The sequence below is a fragment of the Molothrus aeneus genome, chromosome 12 (assembly GCF_037042795.1).
Source record: "Molothrus aeneus isolate 106 chromosome 12, BPBGC_Maene_1.0, whole genome shotgun sequence".
Classification (NCBI taxonomy): Eukaryota; Metazoa; Chordata; class Aves; order Passeriformes; family Icteridae; genus Molothrus; species Molothrus aeneus.
Window position 1 is genome coordinate 17,423,175 of NC_089657.1, and position 15,108 is coordinate 17,438,282.

General features: G+C 37.3%; 2 protein-coding genes across 2 annotated transcripts in view; one reads left to right on the forward strand and one right to left on the reverse strand.

Moving 5' to 3' along the window:
* CENPP (centromere protein P) overlaps positions 1–15,108 on the reverse strand; it is a 115,587-nt gene that overhangs the window by 74,488 nt on the left and 25,991 nt on the right. The window lies entirely within an intron of this gene.
* Positions 1,911–6,203, forward strand: OMD (osteomodulin). The gene is made up of 3 exons (XM_066558369.1): positions 1,911–2,143; positions 4,391–5,343; positions 5,884–6,203. Exons 1-3 carry the CDS (start codon positions 1,911–1,913, stop codon positions 6,201–6,203), a joined length of 1,506 nt encoding a protein of 501 aa, XP_066414466.1.

Genomic DNA, 15,108 nt, shown 5'->3' on the forward strand with positions numbered 1-15,108 from the left:
AAGAAAATAAATCAGCTTGAAGCCGACTCAGACTTCTAGCTTGCCATACATCCCACTTTGCATCACAACTGCATAAATAAAATGATGAAAAAAAATTACAAATCAACATTAAGAATAATTCCTTCCAAGTCTTAAAACTAAAAAACAAAACATGCTGAAAATTCAATAAATTTTTACAGCATTTGAAACAAGAAGTCTTACATGAAGGATGCTAAATTTAATCCCCTCATTATCTGCCTTGTAAGGAAATTCCTGCCACACCACAAATGAAAATGAGGATCAAACCACACCATTTGACCAAGATCACAAAGTATAGACTTGTTTGTCTCCAAAACAGCTCTTGCCACAAAACAGGAACTGAGTCTTAATATATTCCATGGCTAGAGCTGCATCAGCCTCTGAAGCTCAATGTGCTTCAAATCAAGAGCTTTACCACAATTTTTCAAAGGACAGACTCTTCTGTCCTGCCACCATGGATTTTTAAATTCACCATGAGATTTTAGATCTCCTAAGAGCTTAAGAGACTTTGGGACACAATCAGTAGTAGAAAACAATAAAAAATATCAGGTATGAAATTAGAACTCTAATTTTTATCTTTGGATCAAATAGTTTTATGTATGTTTTGCTTATAACTGTTACTAGAACAAAGCTTCCAAAAATATGTGCCCTGTTCTTTGTCTTGTGCTTAAAAAACCCCAAACTTTGTAGAAGCCTGTTACATTTTACTAACTGGTCATAAAAAACTTGGTGGGGCTTTTTTCATCTCTCACTGTGTATGTATACTATTAATTATTAAAATAAAAAAATTACTGGTACAATGGAGCTATTCAACCATTTGTGGCACCATTACTCAAGGACTATGGAGTTTTAATTTCTCTCTTTCAGCCTCTCCCTTGTATTTTGCATTCCCTACCATGACTGCTCTAGTTTATTTCCAGTTTTGCCAACTCCTACAATATCATTTTGGTCATGACATCTGGTGCTTTTCTGCATGTTAGAATTACATATGAATTATCTTCTTATATGTATTCTTGTCTTCAATGTTAGAGAAGAAACTTGAAAAGGCTGAGCAAATCATCAGCTCCATGAAGCTCAAAGACAAAAAAACGTAAACTTACCACTGCATTTTTAAAAAAGTTATGATACTCCTAAGGCACTTTTTAAGAAGAATTTTTAAGAACCAGATTCTTCCTTGTGAACAGATTTTGAAATAAAGTAATTCTTTTACTAAGCCAAAAGCATAATTAAATGCTTTGGATAAATCATACACTTAAACCATTTCACACACAAAAAAACTTTCCATTTCCTCCATTTTTTTCATATATCGCAGGTATTTAAGTATCATACAGCAGCAAAGGCAGATAACTGTACCTTCTTTCTTTAATTCCTCCTAAAACCTAAGATAAATATTTGTCTTGAGTAAAATAGTTTATGTTTCATGTCCTAATTACCCTTTGCACAAGATTTATGCTCTCTCTATGCAACTTAGCAAAAAAGATGTTGGAAAGTTACTGTGAATGTCCTACTTGAACACCACCACACCACCAGCACTGTATAGAACAAATCCTTTGCAGGAAGCAGACAGGATATAGACATTGTGAGGGCAAAATAAGGAAGATGTTTCTAAGAGCTTATTTACAGCACATGCTTCCCCTTGATTTTGGTAAGGTTAATTTTTTTACTGTTTCTTAACTTCATCCTCAGAGGACAAACCCTTCACAGAACTGAATCACTGCAGCTGAACCCGCACAATGAACTAATAACCTCTGTAATCATTTTTGAAGCCTTATTCTCTTTTTTTTTTTTAATGGGAGTTAGTAACTGAAAGAATCCTGCCAATTACATTGAAGGGATTTGAACAAAATGAGAAATTGCTTCACAGCCTTATGACACAGCATCTACAGCAAGTGATGATGTGGCACAAAGCAGTTTTTTTAATTTTACTGGCAAATCAGAAGAGGGGCCACAAGGCTGTTATTTTGTGTTGCCTTCCCACAAGGCTCCTTCCCACAAAATATGGCTTAGACAGACCTTTTGTTCTTCCAGCTGGGGTAGGCTATGTCTTAGATGATTTCACCAGCACAAGAACTTGCTGCCCTCTACAACTTGAACTTCTAAGACATCCAAAGAGTAAGTTTTCTTGGTAAGCAGGAATAAAATGAACTGATTGTGTTATTTTTCAGTGAAGAGTGATTCATGCATGTTTTATAATATTTAGCTTTCTGCTTGAAAATACAATTACTGAGCTCTGACTTGATTACAGATGGTAAAGAATCAAGTTTCTAAGATTTTCTATTGTTTTTCAACTTTGTAATTATGTTTTATCATATTGTGTGCATCTGCCCTGCATTTCCTGTTATCAAGTTTCACCTGAGTGTTTTAAAGCTAGTTAAATTCTTAGAAATATTTCATGAAGAGGTGTCAGTGTCTCAGTGCTCTGAGACACCACCTGCAAGCCTGGCAGGACAGTTACTATTCTGCCAGTAAGATACTCAGGTACAGCCAAAGTATCAAAATGTCTCCCTAAACCAGCTCCACCCTCTCCATTTAACCTGTGGGAGACCTTGGTACATATTACTTCTTATTTGTCATTTCATCTGACACAATGGGAGCTCTTTTCACATTGTCCACATGGCAAGTAGATCAATCCCACAATGGCCTTATTCCTCAGAGTGAGAAGACTTAACTGAGTTTTCCCTCCTGGTTTCCAAGGACAACTGTGGCACCAAGAATAAAAATTATTAATTGGAAGTTTTGTGACATGAGAGAATAGAACTAGAAGGTGAAGCTCAAGTTCTAGACTGCAACTGAAGAGGGAGGACTCAAAAGGAAGAAAAGAAGATGAAATAGGCAAGGGGGACAGACTGGGATCTGTTCCACAAAACCAGAAGGCAGCTGTGGGAGTTAGAAACAGATTTTAGATAGACACCAACTGGACTGATTAGAAGATGTTTTGATATACACTGCCTGAAATGTGAAACCCAGCAAATTCCTCCTGAAGCACAGAACTCCTTCTCACCCCAAGGCAGTGCATTTATGCAGCACTGTGGTGCAAGCTGCTCTGTGTCTCTGCTAATTGCTTAATTAGCTCAGACATCCCACACTGCTGCAGGGATATGGAGTCCCTGACTTTGCAAAGGACCTACGTGGAGAGCAGTTCCTGACTCCAGTCAAACCTGGTTTGAGGTTTTCATCAGTTATGAAACTGGACTGCACTGAAATGCAAAGTTACATGTGCAGGTTAGGCAATGCCCCATGGTGGCACCCAGCCACTGGCACACACAGGCTGTGGCACACAGCACAATTGCAAGGATGCAGCAAATTCCAATTGTTTGTTACTACTTCTCTTCTTAGGCTTCTCTCTGTGCTACTCAGTTGATAGAATACATCACCCATTAGGTAACCACCAGAAATGACTACTTGTCTCCTCTCCTTTGTTACTGAGAGTGTTCAGTAAACAAATACTGACAAAGAGTCCCTTGGGTACAAAACATATATGAAAAACAAAAAGGAGAATAACTGCTTTTCTCTCTCTGCTTCAGGGTATACTGAGCAAAGTCTCTTAAATTTTTCCATGACTTCTGTGGTTTGACTTGCAATGTAACATTTTGACTCACTGCTGCTTAAATTGAGCAGCTTGACATGATTCACAGCTCTCATTCTGCCAAATAACATGGCTCCTTTGACTGCATAAAGCACTCTAAAAGGTTACACTGGCTTTGAGCAACAGAAATTTGACCTGCAAAATTATTTGCCTTTCACAACATCAGGATTTCACCTCAGAAGGGTATTTGGGAAGTAAATTAGTTCACATCTATAAAGAACATATGATTACAGAAGCAGAAGAAGACTACAAAGAAAACTTACCACTAAAGTTTTATACCACTAAAGATTTATAGCATGTGCAGTGCACGATGGTTGAATTGCATTGGCTTTAAATAAATGATGGAACAGAAAAATCACACACAGTACTAAGTCAGTCATGTTTTGTGGAAAATAGAAAAACAACACAAAATGCCACAGAACATACAATTTGCAAAGCCACATAGCTTTCTACTTTACGTAACATACAATATTTCCAAGTAATCTATTTCAATGTTCTTTTTATAGAAACAATCCTGTTATGGTACCCTTCAGTACCAAGCACAGGTGGACACCTGACTTCAGACTTGCCTGAAGTCAGACCAGAAAACCTCTGTTTACTTCAAGGACATGATATTTTTTATGTGGAAGGTACAGATCAGAACTTGGGTTTCCTAGTAATGTCATAGACAGTGTCGCCAAAAAAAGACATTATTCTACTTACTTCATTAGATGCTGCAGCTACTTAAAACTGCTGTGCTATTTGCTTTATAACTATCTAAAATTTCATGTTTCTTCTCATCAACAGGTCACAACATATCAATTTAAATATGGGGATTCTGAGCCACCTATTGATCCTCCACCTCCTCTGGGCTGCTTTGGTCTTTTGTCAGTATGAAGACTATGATTTTGAGGATGAATATGGTGGGGAGCCAGATCATCAAGTTCCATATTATTTTAACCCAGATGCTCAAGTTGAAGCTCGTTTTCCTTTCCCAGTTGAGTGTGCCAAGGAATGCTTCTGTCCACCAGCTTTTCCCTTATCCATGTACTGTGATCACAGGAAACTCAAAACAATACCAAACATCCCCAGTCATGTCCAACAACTTTACCTGCAAAACAACAACATTGAAGCTGTGCCTGCAGGACCATTCACTAATGTTACCTTCATAAGGGAAATTAACCTCAGCTACAACAATATCAAATTCCATATGATTGACCATGGTGTTTTTGCCAAACTTTCACACCTAGTGCAACTTCATTTACAACATAATGAATTAGAAGAATTTCCATTCCCTCTGCCCAGCTCTCTAGAGAGACTCCTCCTTGGTTTCAATAACATTTCCCGGTTACCTGCAAATGCATTGGAAGGATTGCTCAACATGACCACGCTTGACCTTTGCAATAACTTACTTGATGACTCAGTATTCAAAGAAAAACCCTTCTCAAACATGAAAAATTTAATGCAGCTCAACTTATGCAACAACAAATTACAGACAATGCCCCCTGACCTGCCACCATCACTTCGGCATCTTTCTCTTGAAAATAACTCCATTTCTCATATTCCAGAAAACTATTTCCACAGACTTCCCCACATCATTGCTCTAAGAATGTCCCACAATAACCTGCAGGATATTCCACACAACACCTTTAATCTACCCAACCTTCTAGAACTTAATCTTGGACATAACAAATTGAAACAAGTGTTCTATATTCCAAGAAGTTTGCAGCATTTGTACATTGAAGACAATGAAATTGAAAGTAGGTTGATGGTTAAACTTGGTAAAAAGCAATAAACTTAGTGGATTTTGGCATTGGTCATGGGAGGAGTGTGGGGAGAATATCATCCTATATTCTTTGGGATGCAATATAAACACATCCTCAGTCATTTGAGACCAATTTGAAATTAGAGAGGATTTAATTTTTGAAGCTTTCCTCTAATTCACAGTTCTTTGTAAAAGTTAATACCAGTTTTTCATGTAACAGCTAATTTTTTTTTGAAAATTGCTTCTGCTTCAGCAACTGATAAAAACATACAGAAAAAAGGAATGATGAAAATATTTCATTCTCATAAAGCAGTAATTACAAATCCCTTACCTCACAACCTTATATTTTGCAAGCCCCCACACTGGTACCATTGTCAGTTACAAAACTGATTTAAACTGTAGAGAAGGGTTATATTACTGTGCCCCACAAAAACATTTTCCATTTTAAATTTCAAAACATAAGTTTCACTTTTGCAATAGGTCAAAAACATGACCACTTTCTGCAGTTTAATTCATATTTTTCACTCTCTTACAGACATCAACGTTACTGTGATGTGCCCCACTCTGGACCCACTGAACATCAAGCAGTTAACCTACATACGGGTGGACCAGAACAAGCTCACAAGCCCCATCAGCACCTACGCCTTCTTCTGCTTCCCCCTCATCAGAACCATTTATTATGGAGAGCAGAATGTCACTGTCAGCAGGCCAAGCCAGCTCAGAACACCGGTGTTCCGGCGGTTTCTGACACCAGAGGAATTCCAGGAAGCAGAAGACAATCATGAAACGCTCAATCAAGGAACTGAAGAAGATCATGAAGCAGAGGACAGCTATTTTCATCCTTACTATCACTGAAGCAATCACTGTTAATAAGTATATACAGAAACTTCTCATTAGTCTGGGTTATTCAGATCTATCCTAGGACAAGTGGGCAGTTTGGGATATTCAAGGTGAATCTATAAAGAAGAGATAGGAGTTTAAAGTAGGTAAATGTCCTATTATTGGTGTAGTAAAAAACAATACTAGGAACAAAGAGCACTCACCTGTGCATTAGATAAAGGTCTGACACATAACCTGGGTTGATGATGGGATCAGCTTTGGGTGAGCAGCCAAAGTGAAAGAAAATTGACTTGAAATTCTGTTCTAAAGTGATCCAATTGCAAAATGACTAAAATATAATCAGTGTCATAATTCAATAGGAACAAGTGATTAAGGCCAAAAATCCATCCAGCTCTACATCCTACTGCTGACAGCAGTAGCAAAGAGATGCACTAGAGAGAAGGACAAGAGATTACAAAATACTTCCACAAGGTTCCTCCACATCTCCCAGAAATACAGATATTTCTTCTTTCAATTTCCAACTGGATGAAGACATCACAAATATGGAGCTTCAAACCTTCCCCATATTATGTTTCAAGTATCTTGCCAAGCTATATTCCAACACTCACTTCTTTGGATGTCCTTTAACTATCACAGTCTTTCAAAGGAGATTTCAGCTTATTACTAACACAGGCAATAAATAATCTTTCACCAAGCTGCTGGGATCTAGGGAAAAGCATGTGCTTTAACACAACTGAACCATTAGCATTTAGATTTTCCCTATGCTTCAGCCCATGTTATTTTAGAAGACACATAGAAATATAATGTAATCTTTGCATTTAGAATTATTCATCAAGTAGGACAGTTACAAAGAAAAGCACTGCAGGCTTTTTTAACTATTAATTTCACTATTAATCTATCCCTCTGCACAGCTAATACCAATTAGCTGTGTTCTGCTTCAAATTACAATCAACATTGCTTTAAGTAATCTGAAGAAAACTTTGAGCTATGCAAATTTTTGTTATATCTTATGCCTAGAAACAGATCCAGATAACTACAGGGAAAGATAACACTATAGAGCATTTTACTGCCTTTTTTATCACTTTATTTTTCAGCACTTTTTCCCTGATAGAGCTTTGCTAGCTGTGAGGAAAAAAAAATCCCTATTTTCAAAATGAAATTTTTGCAAGTGATAGATCCATACATCATACTACCAACTTTGATAATTTTATGTAGTTGTCCTACACTTAATGCACAATGTAATCAGATTTCTATTAGAATTTGAGAAGCTAGGCAGTTTTCATTTTTTTCTCTTAGAATTTCAGGGTTTTTTTTTTAGGCCCATATTCATATTTATGGTTTCTGATGTATCAACTGAAATATTAAGAAAATGAAAATACTTAATTACTTCTTTTTAAGAGAAAGACTTATTGTAAAGCTATGAATATAAACTTTAAGAATATATATAGACTTTAAGGACAGCTGGTTGTAAGAATTTGTGGGTACAAAATTTATTCTATTGTTATTAATTTGTGGCTCTTCAGCCAACTAACTTGAGAAATCTGCTCCTCTCTCCTTCCACTTTTTCTTATCTGCACTCTGAGCAGATCCAGTATTCAGAGCAAACTATTTTATGGTCACCTCACAAATCTACAGCACTACAGAATGTCTACTTTAAAAAAAAAATTATTAATGTTTATCACCCTCAAACACCTCCGGGTTTCTGAAAAAGGAACATATATATGTATTCATTCCTTAAGTACTCAATATCATTTATGTACACTATATACAAGAATTTAGATATATCTCTAACTTTATTGCTTTATTAATACATACACACAAAAATGTAGTATATTAACCTTTCAACTATTTCAGATTTTAAGTGAATGGTGCACAAAATGCAAATCTAAAATAAGAGGCTTTTTTGAAAGGCTTGCTCAGCTTTAAAAATAAAAGAACACTATCCTGCTATAGTGAATATTACATCTTCTATCACAAACTTTTTGCTTTTTAAAGACATTTATGAAACAAAGCTTGGCTTTAGTCTTAAAGTAGAAGTCAAAGTATTGACATTGTATACATTTCTCAAAGTCAGACTGGAAATTATTAAAACTTCAGAGCTGTCTTATTACACTTGACTCATTCAGGTAGAACATGAAATTTGTATTACAAGCAGAACTATTATAACTTACTTTTCTTTCAATTAATACTATTATATAATCTGTAACACATAGGACGCTTATTCCAGAAAGGCTTTTACAGTGGACAGAGAACTACAGACTTGGTAGCCTTAGAGAAGTGAGAATTATAATAAAGGACTGGATTAATGGATATCTAGCTGAGTGAAATTTGCTCTGGGAACACAGGGGATGCTGTCTGTAAAAGTCATGATGTTTTTGCCTTCCAAATATCTTGGAGTTCTCTGAGGGAATCATGAAGGATGTGGAAAAGGGAGATCCTGGTCCAAACAGCCTACAAAAATTCCTAAAGGTTTTTAAGGAAATTAAATTGCCGCAGATTAAAAGGCAACATCACGAACAAAGATCAAATAAAGTATAAGAAACAGCCTAAGAATAAATGGTCAGTTCTTGCTGTGGAGGGAATCCCACTGGTGGGAACTTTGCAGAGGGCCTGTGCTGGAATTTATTCCATTTAAAATGCTAGCAAGAGATAGAAAAACCAGGCTGAGAAGTGAGATGCCAACAATGAGTGCTAAGTGTTGCTGGAGAATGGCTGCAAAAGTTGTCAGGATGCTAAAAGAGCCAGGGGAGTGCATCACTTAAATGAGAAGTGATGTGCATGGAAATGATGATCTTAGTTCCACTTTAAAACTAATGAAGGGTGACCTCACCAACACCACTCAGGGAGCAGGACTCAGAAGTGCTCCAGTAGCAATAGGTGTGCAGTGAAAACTGGCTCAGCATCCAGGAGTCACAAAAAGGAAACTCACATGTAGAGAGTAACCAGAGACAAATGGAAAACAGGAAACACCAAGACACTGCCATAAATCTGTGGCTCACCCAGACATTAAATGCAGTATTGATTTCCCAAGCCTCAGGTAGCTGGTGTAATTACACAGGGATGATTGGAAAAGGATTAGAGCAAGGTCACCCAAGGTAAGGATTGGCTTCTATATCAACAACATGGAACGCACTAGGGCTCAGCAAAGAGATGGCTGAGGGGGTACAGAAGATACCCACAAAATTATGGGTTGGACTGACAGCAAGGGCCTGGGATCTGCTCCAGTGCAAGGGAAGGAGCCACCAAATGAAGCTCACGTGTCCCATGTACCCGAGGGCACAGTGGGTGCAGCAGTTTCAGACATGGTGTTGAGAAAAGACACAGACAGTAATTGGGTTCCTTGGAGGAGATCCATTAAAGGAAACACAGTAGGGACAAAAGTGCTGAGCTGAAATAGCTGGAGAATGAAAGAACATTTGAAGACAGGACAGAGAGAAGGATCATGCATCATTGTTCTATTCTCTGTCTTGCCAAAGCCTCTGTTATGGGCACTGCTGCACACAGGATACTGTACACTAACCTTTATTACCAATTCCACACCAGTTCTGTGTTGTCACTATCCTGAACCATGGTAATGTGCTGGTTCTGCTCCTCACTACCACTGCCTTGAGACAGTGTAAAACAGACTTGCTTCATGTTTGCTCTGGTACTTACTGACAAACTATACAGTGTTTTTAAAGCAGGAAATTGGTTCATAAACTAAGAGCTAAACATGCTATTTATTTCATCAGTAACAGCAAAACCTAACAATGAAATAGCTTAATGAGTTTGTTTACAACACAGTCAAAAAATACAGAAACAAAGCTTGATCTGAGTTTTAACTCTGCATTGCCATGAACAATTCAGGTAAAGTGCCAACCACCACAAGTTATTATAAAAATCACAAGAAAGAGAAATAAAAGTAGTTTAATCTAACTATTTATGTTCCTTTCTTTAGCCCAAAAAAGTGGGAATATATTTTGCTTTTTCCTGACAAATATTTTTTACACTTTGCTTCAGTACTCTGGTAATAAAAGTTATGTGGCTGAGGACAGAAGCTCCTTTAGAGAAAACAGATGTTTTACAGTTCACGTTTTCTGCCTTAGTGTAACATATTCACATTCCACTTTTACAATACAAATCCATTTCCTTCTTTGTTGCCCAACCTTATCATTGTGAGCTATAAGCATAGACATTTCCTACATGAAAAGCAGGAAAGGGGAATATATTTTACTTTTAACAAAAAAAAATACACATTGAAGAGATTTCACTATCATTTTCCAGTACTGCTGCAAGAGTATGAACTATTCAGCTATAAGCCAATCTGTGTATACACTATCGCAACTTATGGAATTCCACAAATACAAACATTTTAAATGTTTTAACTGTTTTGCCCAAAATTGATATTTCTAACAACCTAATTAATTTAAAAGGAAAATAAATAGAAACACAACCTTGTAATTAATTGCATTAATTCATCATCTACAGAGGAAAAAATGCCCATATTCTACAAGTACAACAGATAAATGTGAGGATGAGCCATGAACACAGTAAAGCAGATGCTATGAACAACACAAGGAACAGATGCCTGGAACACTGAAGGAAAATATGGATAAGGCCAATGATTCTTGGAGCCCTGACTCAAATGTCCCTGTGGACATAGTAACAGCTCTCAACAAATGATGGTATTGTCATAAGGAAGTAATGCCAATACTGGAAGGAATTCTAAGAAATTGTAATAAATTGCAGTAGGTTGGCTTTTGTTTCAGGATGTAACTGATGTCACATAGCAAAGCTCAGGAGAACATGTGTTCAACAGAGAGGTCTGGGTAAATAGACAGCACTGTTACTCTGCTTATCATTTCTATTTGTTAACCACAGTTTGATTTCTGTTTAATATTATACATGATTTTTGCAATGTGCTTTATTCATTTATAATACAGTAACTGATAAAAGTTTTCCTTTTCCAGAAATGCAAGAAATAAAGGTAATGTCTTCAGCCTTAAAAAATTCTGATTATAAATCAGAAACATATGGAAGGATGTTCATACAATCACTAGGTCATTTTTCAGCTGTCTTCATTTTGCAGCTGGTGGCCCTAACAGTGACCTAAACTGATTTAATTCACTGAGCCTTCGAAATAGTTGCAACTTTTCATAAAAATCTGGAGGTGTTTATGCATAACTATTTCATTTCAGGTACTTCTTTAGTGATTCTGAATCTTGAAGAATGTTCTGTTTTCTGTCTAGGACATGATGACACTTATTTTACATTTAACACTACCTCTGAACCTTTCTCCATCCCTCAAGGGTGCTGAGTTGGAATTGCCTTTGCTTTACACAACTCTTCTATAGCACCACCTTCAGTTCTCAAACCAGCAAAGAAACCAGGAATTGCTCCCTCCTCCCTCTGGGATACTTTTAGTTCCCCGAATAAATACAACTCCATCATCATTATTGGCATTAAACTAGCTTAAAAACTATTTTTACACCCTCTATCAGGACCTTAACAAAAAGCAGAAGGGAATGAAGGAGTCTGAGAAGTTTCATATCATACATTTATGCAGCAGCAAAGAGATAAAAGTAGTTTTAGAAACTAGAATTAATCCCACATAAATATCAAAAGGAAAGGCTTGTGTTTTAGAAAATAAAACTGTGTAGAGAACCATTCTAAAAAGTTATTTTTTTTAGGTTACAAAAGGAGAAAATAAAAATAGAAGCATCGAGTTCAGTTCTTACATCACTTAATGCTTTTACCCTTTTTAACAGCCAATCTCTCACTGTTTGCAGATTATGTACATGTTATCAGGCTGCTGCAATAACTGCCTTTTCTATTATAATTACTCCAATCCAGAACAGCTGGTCAACATTGTGAGGTGTTTAAATCACACTCCACACAAGTTATGCCAAGGAACCTCCAACATGTTACCTCCACATGAAGCAGGACTATCACACACAGAAGAAAATCCAGCATTGTGCCCAAGTCTATAAATACCCAAAAATCTTTAAAAGCTTTCCTAATTTGCCCTCATCTCATTCTGTCCTACACAGATATCTGGCCAAGAGAAGACACTGAGCATTCTCAAAGGGATTCCCAGCACCCACCACAAGCACAGGGCAGCTGAGCAATAATCCATAGTACTTTTTTTTTTTCAAGAACACTTATAAACAGTAAAACTCAGAAATGGCAGAAGTGGCCAATATCATCCTTTAGAGACTGTGATACAAAATGAAAGCCAAGGTCTTTAGGCAGCTGCAAAGCGCCCTTCCTCTGTCTAAACATAGAGCAAACACAAGTTATTAAAAAGAGTATCAGCTTTGGTTTATTTCATAAGGAATATCTTGATAGGAACTTCATGGGACTCTCCCTAGAGCTGCCTCAGCACCCCAGAGGTAAAGCCCTGTGGTTTTTCCTCCCCATTTTTCTTTTTCCAGTGTTCTGCCTCCCATTGCACAACCACAAACCCTTACATAGGCAGTGCCAGCCCCTGCTCCCGTGTAATTCCCCCAGGCACCTTGGAGAAGTCATTTCCAACCTGTCTTGCACAAAGCAAAGTCTACCCCCCTCTGTACTGACATATAAACTAAATACTAGATTATTTCCCAGATGCTGAAGATTTAGTCAGCAACATGGACAGTTTGGATGGTTACCCTCATTTCTGTATTGCTCTCCTATGCTTTTCCTACCTCTGCCATCCACACCCATCCAGCTTCTCACTTTTTCTTCTCCTATCCTTTGTTGTCTAACATGACAGAAGAAAACCTTGGGGAACAAATTTTACACCTATTCTGTATGCAACCCTTTTCACCTAAAGCTAAGTTTTCCTGACAACAGAATCCAGAGACCAGAATGCAATCCCATTAATCTGGCTTGGGTTCTATCCACTACAAGAAGTCTTGCGGTTCATTTACACCTTCAGCTACACTTTATAACCTTACAAAATGACAGGGAAATTACTACTGTTCAAATTTAAGTCATGATTCCATGTCAACAAAATTAGGAAAAATAACCTTTTAAAATTACTAACAGTCAGTACAGCTGAAAGTATTTTGTGGGGAAATCAGTCAGTGCAAATGAGACATCATAGGGAAATCAAAAAACACATCATGGACACATTTATCAAAACTGGAGCTCAATGAGTTAACAACACAGCAGGCTTAGGTTTCCAGAAAAAAAACCTCCTTCCAAGTACATGGATCCTTGTAACCAGAGTCCAAGCAAGAGACACTTATATATCCAATTTCCAAGCACTAACAGTGCCTAGAAAGCACTCCCTGCTTGCCAGGGTGTTTCCTGTGAGCTCCTCTACTGCCAGTGCATATGAACCACATATTTCATCTCACATGATTTGGATATTTTGGTTATTTCTATTCATTCTGAGCAGGAAAAAAGCAGTTGAAGGTTTGCAGTCACTCATACCACCCCCATCCTTGTGCTGATCTGAGCATCAGCTACATGTTCAGATAAAAACTGACATTATTTGCTGATGTATTTTCTTTCATGGCAATGCTGACAAACTATGGGACAAAGTTACAACTTTATTTGGCACTGTGAGCTACTCTTTGATGACATCACACCAAATGAACTACTTAACATCTCCCTCTTGGAATGTATTTGTAAGGAAGTATTGATGAGCTTCTGAGAGGTGCCTCTATTGCAGAGTACACACATGACAACCTTTTTGTGATAAGCACACACCTGAAGTCTTCTGATCTTGATGAACACAGACTTTTCATGTTTTGTGCAGAAGCTGTTCCTGAAGTTGTCTAAAAATTCAGAGCCTCTTCTCCTCTTGCAGTTGAAAACAAACATGTGTTTCCTTGAATGAAGACTTCCTACATTTTCAAGGCCACATTTATGTAGTAGTTTTCTCTCATTTTTTCAAGTTGTCATATGCAAGGAAAAGATAAAGCTATTCCTAAAACATTCTATGTAGCTGTGAAATCTAGGATTTCAGTACTTAGAAAATAAATTATCATTAAACTATAACAACTATATTCAGTATTTTATATCTTGCTTTCAGCTTCAATACTTAGTAGTTTTTTTCCCTTAGAATAGTTATCCTTTGATTACATTTAAGCACTGGAAACATTTGGATGCCCCAGAGCCAGAGGAAATCCTAACGTGGATGTTTGGCAGATGGGTGGCAGCAGGAGAGTACAAAGCAGAGCTGTGTCATTACTTCCCAGACAGGCAGGAGGGATGCTAAGCTGGTACTGACACTGCAATTCCACCACTTCCAAACTCCTGCTGTCATTGTTCCAGCAGAGTAGCATCCAGTGGGATTCAGGGCCCTATTTCCATTATTACTGAGCCTCTTCCCTTCACATCTCATTTTATTATCACAGCATTATCCCAGAGCAAGCTTCAAGTCCAAACTATCCCATTGTTAAATCTGCATATGAACTAAGCCACAGACATTTTTATAAAATCCAAACGAGTTCAGAAACTGGTGGTATTGTAAACCCAAAAAGATTTTAGACAGCAACTGGCTGCAGTCACTCTGCAGATTTCCTACAGATATTTGGCTGCTAAACAAGGCAGCATTTAAAGGAAAACTTAACCAAAAGGTCCACAGTTTATCACCAGTATTACTCTAGGGAAAAAAAAAAAGAAAAAGGTATGACAATACAAGAGAAATGTAAATTTGGATATATTCCCACTAGATTTTATTGCTACATACTTTTTAAAGACTTGAGAAAGCTACTCTATAAACGTTCAAAGTTGGTCATCTGTCTCCCATTTGTGCTGACTGCCAAAAATTCATAATGAGGAAAAGGATGGGGGAGGAAGAAATGCATTACAAATCCAGAAAACTGCTGCTCATAGTACAGATGGAAATTCTACACCTGGACAGTGTTCACTGAGTTATCTGTAAAACTGAAACAGAACTTTATTCAAAGCACGTATTTTTTGTGAAACCCATTTTTCAATTAACTAT